Source organism: Mus pahari, chromosome 9, assembly GCF_900095145.1.
Source record: "Mus pahari chromosome 9, PAHARI_EIJ_v1.1, whole genome shotgun sequence".
NCBI classification, from domain to species: Eukaryota; Metazoa; Chordata; class Mammalia; order Rodentia; family Muridae; genus Mus; species Mus pahari.
In genome coordinates this window covers 68676457-68697241 of record NC_034598.1, presented here as the reverse complement: position 1 = coordinate 68697241, position 20785 = coordinate 68676457, and the positions used below count along the sequence as shown (strand labels likewise).

Below are 20785 nucleotides of genomic sequence, written 5' to 3'. Positions count from 1 at the left end.
CTGGGCCAAGTAGTGGGAGTGGGTGGGAAGGGGAAGAGAGGTGGGGGGAGGGGTATGGGAAACTTTCGGGATAGCATTTGAAATGTAAATAAAGAAAATAATAATAATAAAAAAAGAAAGTCATCGTTGAAGACTGAAAAGATGACCCCATGATTATTTCAGATCACTAGAAACTTGTTCCTCTTGAGTTCCACCATTTCTTAAACTTGCTATTTTTTGATACTGCTATTTTCATAACAGCACTCCTTTATTTTTTAATGAAGTGTTATCAATTTTTTTCCTATGACTATTTTCAGTACTCTCTACATAGAGTCTTGACCATTTCTTTACAATCCAGTGTGATTATGAACAAATGCCTCCTGAGACAATCTTATGCATGTCTGCTCCAGCTCAGGGTGCTGTGTGTTGTCATATTTAAATGATAATTTGCGTGAAGCTTGTTTTTTTCTTTCTTCAGTCTATTTTAAGTATCAGATTAGAGGAATAAATAAATAAATAAATAAATAAATAAATAAATAAATAAGTACATAGGCAACAGAACTAAATACTACTGGTTTTGTTTTTAAGCCTGTCTTTCCCATCTATTGGTTGTGTAGATTTGCGCCTGATAGTTCATATATCTAAGCCTTATTTTGTTTTGCAATGCCTGTATGATAGAAATAACAGTAATCTCTCTGTATGCATGTGAGGGTTTTTCTAAGCACTGTTGGCTCTCAATGAATGATAGCCATTAGCTCACACTGATTCAAAATAAGATCTCCACCCATTATAGCTCACAAGTCCGTAAATCCTCAAATCTTTTATAAGACAAAAGCATAAGGATATCTTCATGTGTTCTTTCAATCATCTCAAAATTATTCATTATACCTAAACTATTGCATAAATAAAATATATCATATAAATCACTGCTATATTCTACTATATAATGGAATAATGACAAAAAGATCTGCACAGATTTGGAACAGACTCATTCATCAATCCTAACTCTATTTTGGACCTATTTTTAGTTACAGATGTGGAGTAGAACTTCAAGATACAAACATCTGGCTGTGTATGCTTTATTAAGCAACATTTCAAATGTTGCCCAGATTCTAGAACACTATTGCTTCATTCAAATTTCAATTCTTCCTTGTCAGCTCTTTTCCTGGAGAACAAACTTTTTTCTCTGGACCTGAGTTTCCTCTGTTATACAATGAATATATTTGTAATTAACATGGCAAGGACAAACTGAAAATCCACACCAATGAGATGCAACACAACTTTACATTATGATTGCTGGGATACTTAAGATTCTGATGCCTATGATCTCCAGGTCAAACACAAGCTCAATGAAATCAGAAATATATGTGAGTAGGATCTAGGCATTTTTTTATTTTTTTCTTCAGTACTCCCAGGTAATTCCAGTGGGCTGCCTAGACTAATAACCATTCTATTCTGTCATTTGAAAGCTCCCCAGATGATCCTGTTGATCAATAACTCCCGCCTGAGAGGGGTACACTGGTAAATGCATAAGGGTTAATCTTTATTGAAAGTGGAAAAATTAAGAGCTCAGCATCTGACCAAGAAAGCCTGCAGAGCACAAAGCTGTTGTGAAAGTACTTGAGTGTCAAAGAAGAAAAGCTGCTGAAAGTAAAGCTGTGATGGAACAGGAATAAAAGGCACCAGGCTCAACATCACTCAGGCGCCCAGATCCCACTAAATCCCCCATTTGTGAGTGAGTTACTTAAACCCTGCATAATTGTGATGAGAACATTTGTAACACAGAGATATTTACCCCATGTAAAATCATGTGCTAAGATAAAGTAAGTTAAAAGTTAGGAAGATATTCACATACAATGGCCTTAAATTGTAGTTTTAGTGTCTCCTCACCATCTCTGTGCTGAGTGAGTTGCAATCAGTTAAATGTTAATCAGTAAAAGCCTTGACAGGTGATTAGGTAAGCAGTGACCTATGCCCAGTATGGATCCATGCCATTAATGAGAGAGTAGGCTAAGTTTCCTTTAAGCATGAGTTCTGACTGATGTGTGCCTGCTTGCCCTTCTCTCATGTCACTATGCACAAATTATTCCTTGTTGTCTGTACTATGCCCATGGGTCCACCAACCTTTTGATCTGAAATAGATGTATTTTCTTTATAAGCCACCCAGTCTGTGAGTTTGTGTTACAGACACAGAGAACAGACTGACAGAGACTGGTATCCAGATAATAACGAGCTACAGCAAGAACCAGAAAGGCTCAGAAACAACCTGAAAGCAGAGAGGCTCAGAGAGATTGGCAGGGGTTAGCAACAGGCTGCCGCTGTGAATAGAGTAGACTACTGAGGATGATTCTAATGAGAGATAAGAAGTGGAAAAGAATAGGAAAAGTTTATAATGTCTCAGAATTATTTACTGAAGCCATAGTAAGAATGTTGACAGAAATACAGTCAGTAAAGTACAGGAGGTTTCTGGCCAAAATGAGCAATAAATAAGATACTGGAGATTCAAGGAAAGGGTCACTCTTGCTATATAGTAGCAAAGAAGTTGGTAGAATTATGCCCATGTCTTAAGGCTTTATGGGATAGAGAACATCCCTGTGATGGACTGAAATATCAAGCCCCGAAAAGATATCTAAGCAGCAAGCACTCGGGCAGCTACATGGCAACATTTAACTAGATACACTGTGAGATAGCAGATAAGTTACTTAAAGATAAAAAAATAGAATTAAAAGGAAATTGGAAATCAGATAAAGATCTGAACCATTTGAATTTTGTATGGGTAAAAGAAAAAATCTCATTTGGAAAAGAATAGAAATGGAATAACCATGCAACTATTTGATGAAATGATTACTATGCAGAGAAAGTGACCAAGACAATGAGAGTCAAGGAGAGCATAAATCTGCAGACATCAGATTCTTATTTGTATACCCCATGTCCATCTTGCAAGATCCAAAATTAAATTAATTCTCCAGTTTTAAGAGTTGCTGTGTTTTTTTGTTATCACATTTCAGCCTTATTTGTACTTTGTCCTAATTATAAAACTTGTTTCCAAATTATCTGTTTCGCCTATTTCGATTTATGTTTTTGGAGTGCTAGGGTCTGTTTCATGTTGGTCTTATCACTGTATTTTGAGAGTAGATTAAATTTTGATTTCAGTCTCCCAGATAAGGGAAATTGTTTCAGCTTGAGTTGTGAATTGCATGTCACTTATGTCTGATTTAGATGAAAGTTTGAACTTTAAACATCAGGTTGTTGCTGGAATAAATTTAGGCATTTGGAAATCCTGGAGATGGAAGGAATGCATTGTGTATATCAGAGGAATCTAAGTGGGTGGGAGGCACAGAAGCATGATGTGGTTTGAATAGCTCTGTCACATCAATGGTGAAATTTAATTGCCATTGTAGCGATATCAGCCAGGACATTTTGAGAGGGGTGAGTCACTCGAGCTCTACCTTTGTGGATGAGTTAATTATCAGTGTATTCCATTACTGTAGATGCCACTTGGGTCTTGAGAGTGGTTCTGTTCTAGGAGGTGGCTCTGTTTTGTGTACTTCCCACACGATAGCTTCTGTTGTATTGTGACTCAGTAAGAAATCCTTCACCAGCTTGCAAACCTTCAAGCTTGACCTTCTCAGCCTCAAGACCCTCTATGATAAATAAACTGTTCTTTCTAAAAAAGCAAGTCCATAGCATTCTCTAGAGCATCTGAAAATGGACTAAGATTCCCAAATCACAGATGAGCAATTAGAGGTTGCCACTGGTTTGAAGAGAAGGGTAACTAGAACTGAAGTTATAAAGGTGGATGGGTATACACATACGGTTCCCAAGGGTTTTTTTCCATGATGGGGTGGCAGTGGTAAGAGTCAGTAACTAAGGTGAACCTTCAGAAAGAAAAACCATTTGGGGATCTTCTTTCCCTTGGGTGCTTAGCAGCCTTCCATCCCTATCTAATGCCCATCCTAAACTAAGATATCCATAGATTGGAGTTTTTATGTTAGTAATCAGTTTGGGTTTCATAAAATAAATGCAGGGAAGTTATGAACAAGAACCACAAGATCGTTCTAAGAAGCCGCAAGCTGCATTGTAGTACTTGTAACTATTGAGCTGTCTCAAATGTTTGTCTACCTTCCAGGATCCTGGTCTTGGGGTTTGTGTGTGTGTGTGTGTGTGTGTGTGTGTGTGTGTGTGTGTGTGTATGTGTTGTACAGAAGCAGAGTTCTGTGTACAGGTCCAGGTCTCACGTCCAGTTCTCAATCGCTTCCCTTTTGTTTCCGACACTGGCCAGGTTCCTGTTGGGGGGCCCATTGTTTCCTTCCTGCTGGCTTTCAGAATCCATTTATCTTTCATCACCTTCTGGGTTTCCCTGGCTTCCTGTTGCTGGACTCAAATGGACCAATATCAGCAAGAAGGCTCAGGACTCAGTTGCCACTTCTGCCTAAACCCTCTTGGCCTGCCCAGGTAGACATAGAAAGGCAGGCTGATGACAATCCCTACCCCCTATGAAGCCAAGGAAGACATACTAATCCTCTCAGAGCTTCTGCTCTCTAAAGTTGTTCCTCTGAGACCTTCTTCCCTTAGCTAATGGAGCAGACACAAATGTTATGTGATTCTGTCCAAAATTAGTAAAAAAAAAAAATTTCCTTGGAAATATTCTATCTTTACCCAGCCACCCCATATAAGGAGTGTGAGTGATGTAATGGTGCAATATAATTAAGTCGCTGTAACTTTCAGTAAGTCATACTGGAGCAGTATCTCTTTTTTGTTCTGTTTTTCTTGGACAGTGTTTTCCTCATCCCATCATGGTCAAAGAAAATGCCTGGAAACAAAAATCCCAGAACAGTGGATATTACTGAGAGATTTGGGGTTTATCAGTCAGGGTTCAAATGTCATTTTTTTAAAAAAGGAAGTATTAAAATGCAATGGTACTCAACCATAATCACTTTTATCAGTAATTCTTAGATGCCTTGAAGAATCCAATTTAGCATCTTTTCTATTCACTATCTCAAAAAATAATAGAATGCAAGGTTTCACATTCATTACTTATGAATCAGTACCTCTATTTATACTCTCACTTTGAGCAGTTCTTTTAAACAAGATATTTAGGCCTTATTTTCATGCCTTCTCAATCAATATCTCTCAAGCAGGGATGAGGGCTAGGAGCAGGTATATCAATCAGTCAGCCCTCTTTAGTGAGCTGAAAAACAATTATATTTGAAGCCATTAATCTGTAACAGATTTTTAAAGGCCTTAGATGCACAATATAATCCCGCATGAACTTTAAACCATTCATGCCCTCTAGAGCACTGGTATCAACCCTGGATGTCTTTCAGCCTCATGTTCAGCTACAGTGCTGTGCCAGTCACATTGGAATCCCTTGCATGTGCCTGATTCTGCATCTGTGTTTTTAAAGCTCCCTGGATGATTATAATATTCAGCCATGATGGTTAATCTTCACTACCAACCTGACAAGATCTAGAATCATCACAGAAATATGCTTGGGTGTGTGTGAGGGTACTATTTCTAGATGGTTGCAAAGGACGAAAGGAAATGCCTTCTGCATGTGTTTGGAACCGTCAGTGGAGGCTTCCTGGCGTGAATAAAAAGAAGAAGGCAAGCTAAATGCCCACAGTCCCCTCTCTACTTCCTGACTGCCGATGAGTGTGGCCAGCTATCTTGTACTCCTCCATGCCAGTGCACACATAGATACACATATGAACACACACAGATACCATGAATCATGAGAACACATACATAAGAAATACATAAAAGTCCCACGGATAGAGGAAGAAGACAGGTTTGGAAGCTGAGACAACGTGAGAGCAATAGCTAGTGTGACTGATGAGGGAACAAAGAGCCATGGGAACAGGATGTCAGTGAAGACATTGCTGAAGATAGCTTATTTGGTACAGGGACTTAAGCATCCTGCATGATATGCCTTCTCTCTGCCTCATCCCCCTTTTACATTCTCTCTTGTTTCATCTTCAACCCTATTGAACTCCTTTCTGTCGTTTCTTTATTTATGTTTCAAATGTTATCCCCCTTCCCAGTTTCCCCTCCACAACCCCTCTATTCCATGCCTCCTGCTTCTATGAGGGTGCTTTCCCACCCACCCACCCACTTCTACCTCACTGACCTTGTCCTATGTCGGGGCATCGAGTTTTCACTGGACCAATGGTCTCCCCTCCCTCTGATGCCTGACAAGGCCATCCTCTGCCACATATGTGGCATGGAGCCCTCCATGTGTACTCTTTGGTTGATAGTTTAGCCCCTGGGAGCTCTGGGGGATCTGGTTAGTTGATATTGTTGTTCTTCCTATGGGGTTACAAACCCCTTCTGCTCCTACAGTCCTTCCCCTAACTCCTCCATTGGGGTCCCTATGCTCAGTCTGATGGTTGACTGCGAACATCTGCATCTGTATTGGTCAAACTCTGGCAGAGCCTTGCAGGAGACTTTAAATGACCCACACTTCCTTAATCAAGCCTTCCATCTTCGCTGACTATGTCTTCATGAAACATTCTTCATTCTCCCTTTTCCTGGTCTCACCGCCTACCTAGGAGCTTGCTTAGAGTCCATCCTCTCTGGCCTCCCACAGGATGAAATATGTCTTTATTATATATGCCTAGACCTCCTGTATCTCATTTCTTTAAGCATATGCATCTTTGTGGCATATCTGTTACCCAAGACAGTGCATCCCATAAAAGCAAGAGAAGGGATTATCTCCTCTGTCAACAGATCTCCATTCACAAATAAAGGTAGCTTTACTAAAAGAATGCACAGGTTCCACCCCAACGGAAATGTGCTATAATGGTGTGGCACTCTGTGGCTTGCTTTCAAAAGGGGAAAGGAGAAACAAGCGAACAACATCAAAGCAACAACAACAAACAGGTTTCCATACTACAGCAGGAGCAGGAGGTAAAGTTCAGTAATGCAGGAAGTGAGTTTGATTGCTAAAGCCTTCAATAAACCCCCAAATGACCTGAATTGTATCTGCTAGGTAGTGGGATGTCCGGGAAGTTTTATGTACAAGGGTGTAAGAACGAGATCTCTCATTCTGAATAGTTACTCTAGAAGCAGTACCATGGCTGGTCTGAAAAAGGAAAAGACTCGTTGAAAGAAGAGATTAATTAGGGAGGTTGTGTTCCAGTAGCACAGGTGAGAGACAATGAAGGCGTCCCTGAAATAATGAAGTAGAGGATTCCATTCAGAGGGCACTGTTCAGATGGAATCTATAGAGCTTGCTGAGTAACAACAGGAGGGAGTGGGCGTGAGAGATGATGCCACAGTCAAGCTTGGGAGTCAGGCTGCTTGGGGTCCTATTAATGGAAATACAGAATGCAGGAAGAGAAGAGCTAGTTTTCAAGGAAAAAAAAATAATGAGCTCGGTTTTAAACATACTGAGTTCTTTGTACCCCTGGGGTATCTGGGTAGAGTATTTTTATGTGCTGGAAAGGCATAACATCTCAGCTGGTGCATCAGTAATTGTAGGATGTGCCTGGTGTTGTCGAATTGAAGGTGTCATCTTCCAGTTTATGTACTAGAAGTCAGACTTCAGAAACTGACAGGGTAGCATTGATTTCATGATTTGTTTTACTTTGGGCTACAATTGGCAATAAAAATAACTACCCCAGGGGGGAGATTCTAAAGTCCCTCCCTGGTAATTTGCTTCAGTTAGATACACATACCCATGCTAAGCTTGCCCAAATTCAGAAGTGTAACAATTTTTTCCCCATAGGCAACTGTGCTGTTATATTTTTTCTCATTAGATTGGGAATTCCATGATTTCAGGAAAGCTTTGTACTATGTATAACAGAACCTGAAATTGATAGATGCATGGATGGATGGATGAATTTATAATCTTAGTGCAGTGACATGTAATATTTCCTATAGCTGGTTGCCTAGGAATTGAAAGCTTAATATCCTACTGTTTAATGCCTAAGTGACTTTTTTGGTTGGGGTGCTGACTATAGCAAATGTGTGGGAAGGAATCACTATAAATATTTTTAAATAGGCTTTCATTGCGTGATTTTCTTTTGGCAATGTGAAATAATCCAAAGATTTCAGCTTTCTTTGCTTGCTATAAAAGATAACATAATTCCTGCTACATTAACCTCTGACTTTAATATTTGAAAATTTCTCTCAATATTATTTATTCTAAAGGCTGGTCAATAGGGATATGACCAGATCTCATTTGTCTCTGTAACTCCTTCCATGGGTAGTTTTTTTCCCCTTCTAAGAAGGATCGAAGTATCCACACAGTGGTCTTCCTTCTTCTTTAGTTTCATGTGTTTTGCAAATTCTATCTTGGGTATTCTGAGATTCTGGGCTAATATCCACTTATCAGTGAGTGCATATTATGTGTCTTCTTTTGTGATTGGGTTACCTCACTCAGGATGATATCCTCCAGATCCATCCATTTGTTTAAGAATTTCATAAATTCATTCGAGGATGGCCTAGTCAGTCATTAATAGGAGGAGAGGCCCTTGGTCTTATGAAGGTTCTATGCCTCAGTATAGGGGAATGCCAGGGCCAGGAAGCAGGGGTGGATGAGTTGGGGAGCAAGGGGAAGGGATAGGGGATTTTTCAGAGAGGAAACTAGGAAAGAGGATAACATTTGAAATGTAAATATAGAAAATATCTAATAAAAATAAATAAAATAGCAAAACTTTATGTTATTACAAAAAAAAAAAGACAATGTGGAACAAGGTCCTCTCACACATACCCCACAGTGACACACTTCCTTTGACAAGGCCACACCTTCTAATAGTACCACTCCCTATGCCAAGCATGTTCAAACCACCCAACTACTGATTGGACCTGGAAAAAGTGGTGAAATGGAAAGAGTTAGTCAAATCGTTTTCTCCATAAAATCCCTACTCTTCATATAATATCAGACTATGGGAGCATAGGCAAACAAACTGGTAAAGTTCCTTCCTCATAGAGCTTATAGACAAAGGAAGGAACTGTATAGCAATCAAATCATAGAGGCAATCATTGTAACATTGCATCTATGATAAATGTCATATATATATATATGTAAAAGAATATATATATATATATATATATATGAAAAGACAAACTCAAAAAAAAAAAAAAAAGAAAGGAAAAACAAAACAGTCCTGTAAGTTGTAGTGGGTACACTTCAGTATTTTAAGAGGCTGAAGTAGAAAGATCTTGAGTCTGGAATACTTAGTGCACTTAGGGCTAAGAAACACCATCAAAGATAGAAGTAAAAGCTTACTTTTGATGAGTTAAATGGTCTTTGCCCAGAAGATGAAATCAATAAGCTCCAAGTTAATAAATTCTGGTTTTACAACGAATCCCACATGATGATCACATGAAATGACCTCACCACTCACTAGAAGCTATGGCGTTCTGCTGATGCGATAGTCTATTCTCTGTCTTGATGCTCATGTTTTTCCCCCCCCTACTCAGATGTTGCAAGAGCAATTGAACTACTGGAAAAGCTACAAGAATCTGGGGAAGTACCAGTGCACAAGCTCCAGTCTCTCAAAAAGGTGCTTCAGAGTGAGTTTTGTACAGCAATACGAGAGGTAGGACGCTGAGAATGTAACAACTACCTTCGGCCATATGTCTTCTGAGTAGAAAACATGTTTTTGCCATATAAACAGTTGAAATTGTCAAGCTTGGAACCACATCTTTGCTTTCTGTTTTTAGTTCCTTGGACAGATGATAAAATATAATTTAGTCTGCTAAACTCTTAAATTAGACACAGGCAGAAATTATACATTTATATAAAACCAAACATTGACTTTATGATACTGGCGAAGGACCGGCTTCAGCAAGTGACTGTAATGTGCATTCTAATCTACTGGGCCGTCATGCGAAGCCATGTGGAAATTCAAATGGAAATAATCGTAATTAATGAGGTGGTTTCTTAGGGGTACACTTGAGTACATTTTTCATAGTTAAGTCTTAGAGAGTAATTTCCTACCAATTGAAGTTATGCTTACTCAAATATTAATGCCTAGTGTGATAATAGAAATATTTCCAAATAGACTGCCATGCCTTTGTAGCAAGTCAGCATAATGCTTCTTGGCTAATCATTGTTTTTGTTAAGTGAGGTAAAACACATTGTGTTCATATGACAATTTAAATTTCATAAATGGGATCTTGGTAGAATTAACTTACTCGACTGATTAATTTAATTGGTCACAGGAAAATCTCCTTGAGAAACATAAGCTATCTCATTTATTTATTAACCTATTATTCCTCATCCATCACTCACTAGAAACCCATTAATCAGAAACCGTAGCCTATAAATCTAGCTTAGGAGTCACAGCTGATGGATCTTCTGCTGGTCTCCTCCTAAAGGCCACATGAAACCACTCAAGACCAGAGTTTGTTTTAGCACAGAGCGCACCAGGAAGGACAGATGCACCAGGCTTCTATCATCCTTTGGAACTGTGAATGGAGGCTGGGTAGTGTTTGTGTTCAGTTTTTTTTTTTTTCTCCCATGAAATTGATCACTATTTGCTCTTTGTTGGTGCTGAGCATAGTCTAAATAAATAACTATAATGACATTACCGAGTTTTCAACCTGTAAGTTAATCAAAGGCTGAAAGGAAATTTCTCAAGATGTACTAGTTCTATGCCAAGTCTTTACCTTACTAACAAATGTGAACAGTGCCCAGAAACTGTGGATTCCTCTCAGACAACCTCCTGTAAACTCTGTAGAAGAAGTTACACCTGAGTTCTCCAGACACTTTTTCGCAGTCTTTGAATTGGTAATCCCTTGAGATTTGTAATGAAAGACTTTTCCTTTTTCAGAGATTCTGTCATCTCTTCTGTGTCACAACATTCTGGTTTCTGTGACTGAAGGACACGGAACATAAAATATCTCTCCTCACTAACTGTATGGCTCATGATTAATTCAAAGCCTCCAGGTCCACAAAACTTGCACTCTTTGTAAAAGAAAATAGTGTCAAAGAACTGGACCATAGAAAATGAGAGACCAATGATACCATAAACCGGAGAAAAATCAGGATCAGAGGTGATGGAGGTTCCATTTTATCAATTTAAGGTCAGAAAAAAAAGAATAATTGAAATATTGAAAAAAGCCACATGCATCCCAAGGAGGATAGTGTCTCAGGCACAAATCATGAATGCAAAACCTCAGAGACAATAGTGGTCTCAATGCATGTCTAGACTATTCCAAAAGGCAGCATAACTTCATGCAAAGCAGAGTACATTCCCTAGAAGCAGCCTGAGAGCAGGTTACATAAAGCTTCATAGACGTCATAGAAAAACACTGGACTTTATTTCCTGAGAGGCATTCTAGGAGAACTTTGACCTGGTTTGACTTGTTCTGGGAAAGTCAATGAACATTAATGAAAAAACACAAATACTGGTACAGAAGTAAAAACAAGAGACTAGAAACAAAGGACTCAGGGCATCAAGTAAGAGACGGGATGTTGGCAGACACGCAATAGCAGAAAACTCTCAAATGTTTCCTATATTTCTGAGATGAAAATGAACTGAGATTGATGGGGAATTAAGTATCTAACATCTAAAAGACAGAATTATCAGCAGGTTCTTCATTTGTGGTTTGAAAAATAGATAGACATGCAGAAAAATGTTACAATGAAGCACATTATTTAATATAATCAATACATGCTAACAGCTAAGAATCAAAAAAAAAAAAAAGTTCACTAAAAAATAGAGTATAAACAAAATAACTACCTAACACTGTACAAACTTGAACTGGTACAAGTAATTTTAGGTTCACACTAATGTTGACAGTCATAAGTTTGTTCTTAGAGTCAATACTTACAGGATCGTCTTGTCTGGAATTTGTACTAGTGATGTAGAACTGGCTATGCAGCTACAGTCTGCAGTTACTTTCATTATTATCTCTGCCTTGCATTGGCATTTGCTGTTGGAAGCAATGGAAACATAGTAACACAACAACTTTAAATGGTATTTTTAATGAAAACACCTTCAAGTGATGATACGTCAAAGAATATGAGTATATGTTGCCAGATAGTTGAATCCAAAGCCAATAAAGAAAGTGACTCGAGGAAGTAAGTCTGGCAACAGATACCTAAATGTTAAATAAGCTTGGGCCAAGAAAAATTTCATTCCTGGTCTCTATGTAGCAGGCATGAAGTCTCTGAAACTTTTGATGTTCACTTAAATAATCTTTAGGATTTTTTTTTTTATTGTTAAATTACCCGTTTTTGGTTTTTAAAGCAATATCTGCTACCTAAAATTTAAACTGCATTATTGGTTATAACTAAGAGAGCAAAACTAGATACAGGTCATACAATTGCCAATAACATCTGTTCAAAACAAGATGGTAGGGTTAGCCCTTGTCCAGACTGCTTAATATAAATGTAAGGAATGTTACTGTTAACACAGCAAAACAAGATACAGATCACCCAACTGCCAATAACACACTCAAAATAAGAAGGCAAGGTTAGCTTTTATAAAGAATGCCTTATATAAATGCAACAATGATTATCCTTGTATTATGAGGTAATCTTCTACTTTGCTATACAAGTAGGGTGAGTCTACTGAGCAAACTCTTGGCATATGCACAATGCTCTTAAGAGAAGAGTTGAATGAGATTTTATATTTTATGCTAAAAATGAATGCTCATAAAGTATTAACAGTCTTCTTAACTATTTTTTCTGTAACATGTGCTACTAAAGTCTGAAAACATACATATTGAGATCAGTATTGAGAGGAGGACCATCAACATACACACCTCACAGACGTCTTGCTCTATTAGTAGAGAGGTGCAACACAGTAATATGCCAAGTCACACACAGCATCAAACTCAGCACACAGACAGAGGTTGACAGATTTGTTGTTGTTGTTGTTGTTGTTGTTGTTGTTGTGCTTGATTGTTGATAGATCTTCAAAGAACTCAATCAGTGATTAAACTGTTCCCATTCTGTGAACAACCTCAGAGTGCATGACCAAGAAATGGAGAACTATGTGATACTACAGTTCTATAAGGAGATATATCAATACAAGCAGATAAGAGAAAATTCACACAAGAATTAAATGACCAATGAAATAGGGCTTGTACCACACTGGCCATTTCTTGTATTTTTTTAAAAGTAACTTCAACACATTTTAGCTCTACACTGGATAGATAGCTATAACAGTCTAAATTTTAATGTTGAGGCACAAATTTAATGATTTCAAAATGGCGATGTTTGATTTTGTAAGAATACTTCAGCATCAAGGTGGTTGCCAAGACATAGGATTTTCCCCCTAATATCTCATGCTGTGTGTCAGATAAAGAAAGATGTGTATAAATGACCATATTTAAGAGACCAACCATTCCAAGTTCTGGGAGGTGCTATTCATGCTAGTGTAGAAGACAAGTAATGAATCTCACACGGCTACAACTCTGCAAGCTGCAATAATGATTTATCTGCAAGATATGCAGGCTGGAACAATGGCGATATGGATGCTAGGAGAGCAGGGGACCACTTTTCTACTGGATTAAATACCTACCATGAGCTGGAACTCATGCCTTCTACTGTTAATCAGGTCAAAACCTGAGTTAAGACAGAGGACCTAGGAGGAAATACACCACTATTATTCTGCTAAATGAACACAGCAATAAAAGGACCCTTAATGAACATATTTGAGCAAGTGGCCTTGCAGAATGATAGAGTAGCTTTTGGGTATATGCCCAGGAGTGGTATAGCTGGGCCTTGGGGTAGGGTTATTCCCAATTTTCTGAGAAATGACCAAATTGATTTCCACAGTGACTGTACAAGTTTGCACTCCCATCAGCAATGGAGGAGTGTTCCCTTTGCTCCACATCCTCACCAGCACTCTCACTTGGGGTTTTGACATTAGGCATTCTGGTGGGTGTAAGAAGGAACCTCAGCATCATTTTGATTTGCATTTCCCTGATGACTAAGGATTTGAACATTTCTTTATATGTAGCAGATATGCCACCTAGTCTCTATGGGGCCCCTAATGAGTAAAGCAGGGGTTGACTCTGACTCTCTTGCCTCCTTTTGAAGCCCTTCCACCTAGCTGGACTGCCTTGTCTGGCCTCAGTGGGAGAGGATGCACCTGGTCCTGCTGTGAGTTGATGTGCCTGGGCAGGGTGGGTGGATACCCATGGGGAGGGGGCTTCACTTCTCAGAGGAGAAGAGGGATAATGGGGGGAGGGACTTAAAGGGGAACTGGGAGGAGAGGGGAGCTGCAATCTGGATGTAAAATGGATAAATAAATAAAGGGGAGGAGGAAGGAGACAAAATAATCTCCTAATGTCTTATTGCTGTCCTCATAGCTCAATGAATCCCATAGCTCTGAGCAAATAAACTTGTTCTTGCAGTATTTGGAACTTAACGCAGAGACCCACAACCCTTTAAGAGCAAGAGTCTTTGGAGTGCTCAGCCATAAATGTGTTTTTCATACCCTCCCCCTCCAAGGCTCAGGTATCCATGCAGACAAAAAAAAAAAAAAAGCAGAAAGATTGTAAGAGCCAAGGAGAGTAGACAACGTTAAGGAAACAACATTTTTGAAACTCATACTTGATGCACATAGTAACTCATAGAAGCCCTGAAGGCACTCAGAAGACTGATACAAGTCAAGCCAGGCAGAATCCCAGTAGGGAGAAGGGGAGGCAAACACAAAGGCTACCCCTAGTCAAGAAGCTATTCACCAATGGTAGCTGCTGGGAGTTGAAAAGGATCAGTTTTCTTCAATGGAGTAACACTGGGTGTACTAATCAACCTTGGGGTGGCCCAATGCTCAGGAGTAGATGGCTGATATAACTTGAACTCCATTAATATTCAGGGATTTTTTTCTTTTTTCTTTTTTATAAATTTTGTTTTAAGAGAAAGCACATGAAATTAGGTAAAGGTAATCTTGGAGGAACTGGGGGACAGGACGGAAGATGAGAAAATATACTGTATTCTCAATGAAAAAATAAAAATAATAAAAACTGAACCATTGAGAGAGAGAGAGAATATTCGATTTCAGCAGCTGAATGTAAATTATTTTCATAGCCAATGCAATCAAAAAATTTTTATTTTTAATTTGGTTACTCTGACCATCTTCCAGATTGTAAAGCATTTGAGCTTCTGCCTCTCTCAGGATCATGTGCTCCAGACTTAAGTGGGATAAATTGCCAAGAATGGTTCCTGGAGAGGATGACCTCCAGCCTTTATTATTGTACTATACATTCTTGAACCAAAAGCATAGAACAACATTATATAGTCACCCAAATTACTTTCCTTGGCCAATGGGGGTTGGGAGGTGGGGACATCCTCATGGGATGGGAGGGGGGAGGCTGGAGAAGGTATGGGATGTGGAAAAGTCAGAGGGTGGATCCAGAGTAGAATAAAATATGGGGTGTAAAAAAATACATACAAACATACATATGTATATACATACATAAAAGATTTTAATATTTTTCTAATGTAGTAAAATGTAAGAAAATAAACCACCTACACATGCATATTATGTTGTCATAGTCTGTAAGTTTGGACCAAAATATACTAATTCTCATCTATTACTTACCACACTCTAGAATTGGATCTCTTCATCGTCATTAAAGGTACATGTGGTTATCCCAACTGATTATCCAGTCATTTGTGAATGGAAACCTTACTATGCTCTGAATTCCTCTAGAAGTCATTGTGTTAGTGCATGGCTTTCACTTCCTTCCCTAGGTAGTTTATAGTATAATGTTATCAGTCTGCTAGGACTTCAGAGTGAGAAATAGATGGCCTACTCAACCTTAATGAACACATACCCAAAACAAGAAGTTAATGCTTCTTACTCCCTGTCCTCAAGACTCTAAGAATATTGTTCTATAGCCTAATCAAGGGTATCTTGACTGAACAAATCTCACAACCAAACACAATTTATTTTGACAAAAGGCTGAAGTCAGTATCTTTAATTGATATGATATATATACTCTCTGTCTCCCTCCCCCATTTTTAAAATTAAAAATGGCCTGGGATGGTTGCTTAATTGTATTTTTCCTAACATTCACAAGACCTTATTTGGACCCCAGTATCAAAAACAATAAACTAAACTGAACTAAAAGTAAAGTAAAATAAATGAATGAATAAATGCATGTGAAAATTAGTAGTCAGTACAAGTCCTGATAGGTACATTATAACTCTCTGAGAAATGTGAGTCATGTTGTTTCTCTTTCTTCCTTTTGTTCCTGGGGATAGAATTCATTAGTCCTCCATTGCCAATCTATTTCCCATCTAAATCTTATACTATTTCTCTATATAAAGTTTTCATACCACAGACTTAAAGGTATAAACAAATATAAAGGTATAAAAGAAAATAATATGATGTCATTGGACTAATGTTTAGTAAGACATGTTTTCCCCAGGGGACATGTTTCCCAACATGTGTTGGGGTGAGCACATGTAACAAAAGTCATTGGATGCATAAGCTGATGGTGTTCTATATGGCTCAGTCTACCATGCAAACCAAAATGTAGATAATGGCTTCATGATACAGCTATGATTATTTAGAAGATAGAGCATAGAAGCTGAATTTCCCAGAGAAACATGTACTAGGATCAGAGGTAAGAAGAGATTAGACAAAGACAATGGAGGAGAAAGAACTGGAAAGAAGAGACAGAAGAGAATTGGAAAGATTAGAAGTGAGGGCTGGGTGTCGGTGGAAAAAGGACACAGGCAAGTAAGCAGTATTGTGGAGTGATACAGTAAATAGAAAAATGTGCAAAAATTACAGACAATGCTTGCAGACAAACCTAGGTCCACTCCCTTGCTAGTTACTTAATTATATCATCTTTGTATTGCTTAAATTCTTCAATCTTGATTGTTTCTTCTATTTGAAAAATAACATAAGACAATAAGTCCATGGGAAGACTAAATAAAATGAAATAAAATATTAAAATCTTCACAAGTGAAATGCAGAGCTAAGAGTAAATGCTCAGTAAATGGCAAAATAAAAAAAAAAAAAAGAAAGAAATTGTAAGAGAGATTTCCTGAGTCTTGTGATAATAATTAAAATGTTTGATATGTTTTAGTAGAAACATTAATTGGGACAAAATAAAAGTGTCCTTGCATTTTTTTCTTTTTTAAATCATGGGGGCAAATGATAAAGCTTTTAATAAGAGGCATACTATATTATATATTTTATATATAAGACATATATTTTATGTAGTAAGAGGCATACTAAAAGAGATGTTGACACATGGTATTGCTTTTCAAATATCTCACCCAACATAGTAAGACAACACGGATACCCTGCCAGGCAAGGATAGTGATGATGTCACAGGAGAGAAATCACATGCAACATGATATTTGTTAGCCAATTTGATTGGATAAAGGTAATTACAAGAAGCCATTCCACAACATCACATTAAAAAAAATTAAGAACATAGCTAACCCAAGCATATGTGAGAATAACCATTGGTGGCTTTACCAGAAAGGTGTCTCCTGATAGCAATAACAACGGTTAGAGCATATATTTCACGGAGAGATTTTCATTTTTTTCTTTGAATGGTGTGATTTGATGTCTGATACTAATATTGTTTGTATATCAGCTAAGACACTGTAGTAAGCATCACCTACTGCATTCAGCATGCCGTGGGGTTTTGATGATCCCCAAGCTTCTTTCTAGCTATCTTGAAATGTAAAATACCTTGTGGTTAACAGTGATCTCCCTTCTGTGTACAGCATAACTCCAGGACTTTTTTCTGCTGATTGCGATGACCCTCTCCAGCCACTCCCCTTTCGTCTTCCAGATGTTCTTTTTCTTCATTCCCTCTAATGAGCTGCTTTTAGAGTTCACATCTGAGTGAGATTTTGCAGTGTTTGTTGTACCACTTGGCTTTTTACTTTCTCTAACAAAATACCTGAAAGAAGCAACTTAAAAGAAGAAAGAAATTTGGGCTCATAGCTTAACAAGGCAGGGGGGGGCAAACCAGGTGGCTAAGAAGGGAGCTGATTACTTTGCATTCTCTACCAGGGCACAGATGAGGGGTGGAGCAACCCCAGTTGTCTTGTTGTGTGTGTGCACATGTATGAATGTGCATGTGTGCATGTTTTTGCCTGTGGGCGTATATGTTTGTGTGTGTGTAAATTTTTATTCAATCTGGCACCAAAATTAACAGTATAGTACCTCCCACTTTCAGGATAGTCACCCTTTTCTTAGTTAACCATGGATGGATGGAACCTCCCTCACATATTCCCTGAGGAGTGTCTGCTAATTAATTTCAAATCCAATCGAAGTGACCACTTTAATTAGCCATTGCATTTGATCTTCTGTGAGTAGCTTCTTTCCCACAATGCCCTGAAAGTTCATCCATTTCTGTCTCAAATACTAGAATTTTGTCCCCTTTTTAATGGTTGGATACTCTTCCTCTGTGTATGTGTACCACATATTCTCCATGTATTCATCCTTTGTTAGAGATTTAGGTTTGTTTCAATACTTTAAAAACAGCTACATTTATTTATTTGTTTGCAAGGAGGGCCGTACCATGGCGCTACTGTGGAGGCCAGAAGACACATAGCAGGAGTTGGTTCCTTCCTTCCAACACGTAGGTTCCAGGAATTGAATTCGGATCATAAGGCTTGGTGGCGAGCATCTTTACCCACTGAGCTTTCTTACAGGCTTGGTTTTAACTCTTAGTTCTTGTGAGGAGTCCTTCAATAAACATAGAAGCACAGATCTCTCTTTGACTCTCCAATTTAATTTCCTTTGGGTATACTCCCAGACTGGGAATGCTGAATCATACATTGCTTCTATTTTTAATTTTCTGAGGAACTTCTCGTGACATTTTTCAAAGTAGTTTTAGAAATGAGCATTTATGTATCAAGAGCATTCAGTGTCCCCTTCTCTCCTCACCCTGAACAAATTCTGGTTATCTTTTTCTCTGCTTGACAATAGCCAGCCAACTAGAATGAGGTGGTTTCTAATTGTGGTTTTATTTCTATTTCCTCAGTGATAATGGACTTTTGTATGCTTTAAGAAATGCATAGTAAAATCTTTCATCCAATTTTGACATTAAATTACCCCCCCCCCCAAATTTAATCTAAAGTCCCTTCAAGACTCTTAAACATTAGCTCCTCATTAGAGGAAGAGTTTGCTAATGCATTGTGCCCTATGGAGGCTTCTGTAACAGGAAATCTTAAACTAAAGATTATGTATAAACACGATAAAGTAAGAGGCAACATATAGAAAAAAAAAAAAAAAAAATATATATATATATATATATATATATATATATATATATATATATATCACAATTTTTCCAAGACAGGATTTCTCTGTATAGCCCTGGCTGTCCTGGAGCTCACTCTGTAGACCAGGCTGGCCTTGAACTCAGAAATCAGCCTGCCTCTGCCTCCCAAGTACTGGGATAAAAGGCGTGCGCCACCATGCCCGGCTATATGACACTTTTTTTTTTAAGTTTTGTTATGTTAAGTTCCTTTCTTTATCCTGCCAAAGCTAGTTATTTATGGCAAAATGTGCAGGGTTGATTATTATTTTGTTTTGCTTTGCTTTTACTGTTTTAATAAGTTTTTTAATGCTTTTCCTTTGTGTAGGGTAGAGTCACATAGGCTCTTCATCTACAACTATCATCCTTGTGGGAACATACCCTGGGTACTACCACATTCAACAGTATTAAAGAAAATGTATCTGCTTTAAGGTTATGCATATCTCTTTCTCTTCACATTACACTAAACTGGAAAATGTCAAAGAAAAGGAAGTTGATGGCCTTCACATTTCCTTTGATTTTATTTGCATTGCCAAATAGAGCGAACACAAAAGCCAGACTGTCCTGTGCTAAGTTTCCTACCAATGAGCATACACAATCAGGAAAGTTAATTTCTAAATTTCTAGAAACTGCATGACTTTTTTTTTATTTATATTTTCACTATAGAAAACCCACAAACTTTAAAAGGAAGCATATTACTAAACTTATATTTGCCCCATCCTGAAAGTCTTGACACTTTTCAATGAAATAAAAAAAAGAAAAGAAAAGAAAAAAACCCTAAGAAACCAGAGAGAGCTTCATCAACTTAAGTAAGCTAGAAATGTTCCAACTGGTGGATAGATCAAAAAAGAAGAGAACTCAAGTAGGGCCTCTGTTCATTTGGTATAACCTCCTCCTGAACTCTGACATTTTGCTAATATTTTGAAGCCAATTGTGGTGAAAATTACAGCTGTGACATTCCCATTTTGTGTGCAACTGGGTGAAAACTGTCATTGTTTCTGGGTTTTATGTAGCATGTGAAGGCTAATGAGCCATGGTGCATATGAGTGATACTTCCTGGATACCTTTAAAGGCCAAGTTCTTCCAACAGTGAACTGGGTTGGTTTTTGTTTTGTTTTGTTTTATTTTATTTTTTTTTTAATGAGGCAAAAGTCCTAATGGAAGAAAAGTCTTGGCAGAGCCTTTACATGCAGAGTACATGTGCAATCTCTCCTTCCAAAAATCTAGTCCACCCAGTGTGGTGAAGCCAGAGGCACTTAGTGCTTTTGCCATCAGTGTGCATTAGTGTCAAAAGCCTTGCTTCTCCCTAAACAGATGCCTTTCCTAAGCCCTTGAAAGTATCCTAGTAATTTCATAGCCTCATCTTTGGAAGTATATTCTCTAAAGGTTTTATTTAGAATTTAAACTAAGTTCGTTGTTTTAGCTACCAGAGGAAAACTGTTCATGTATGTAGCTGAACTAGTCAGAAGTTTCAATGTGTGTGTGTGTGTGAGTGTGTGTGTGTATGTGTGTGTGTGTGTGTGTGTGTGTGTGTGTGTGTGTGTGTGTGTACAGGAGAGAAGAATCCTAGAACAACTTGACAAGAGAATTTTATCTCAGT

The 20785-nt window shown here is 38.1% G+C and overlaps 1 protein-coding gene across 4 annotated transcripts in view; it reads left to right on the top strand.

Moving 5' to 3' along the window:
- Positions 1-20785, top strand: part of Lin7a (lin-7 homolog A, crumbs cell polarity complex component) — a 156100-nt gene that overhangs the window by 64719 nt on the left and 70596 nt on the right. Inside the window, exon 2 of one of the 4 annotated variants that reach the window (XM_021205313.2) lies at positions 9409-9527. The exons of 1 other annotated variant lie outside the window; for it this stretch is intronic. In XM_021205313.2, coding sequence (XP_021060972.1) covers positions 9409-9527 — 119 coding nt within the window. Of the gene's footprint in view, positions 1-9408; positions 9528-20785 lie in introns of those variants that run through there. 2 more of the 4 variants (XM_029542226.1, XM_029542228.1) reach the window with 2 other exon arrangements.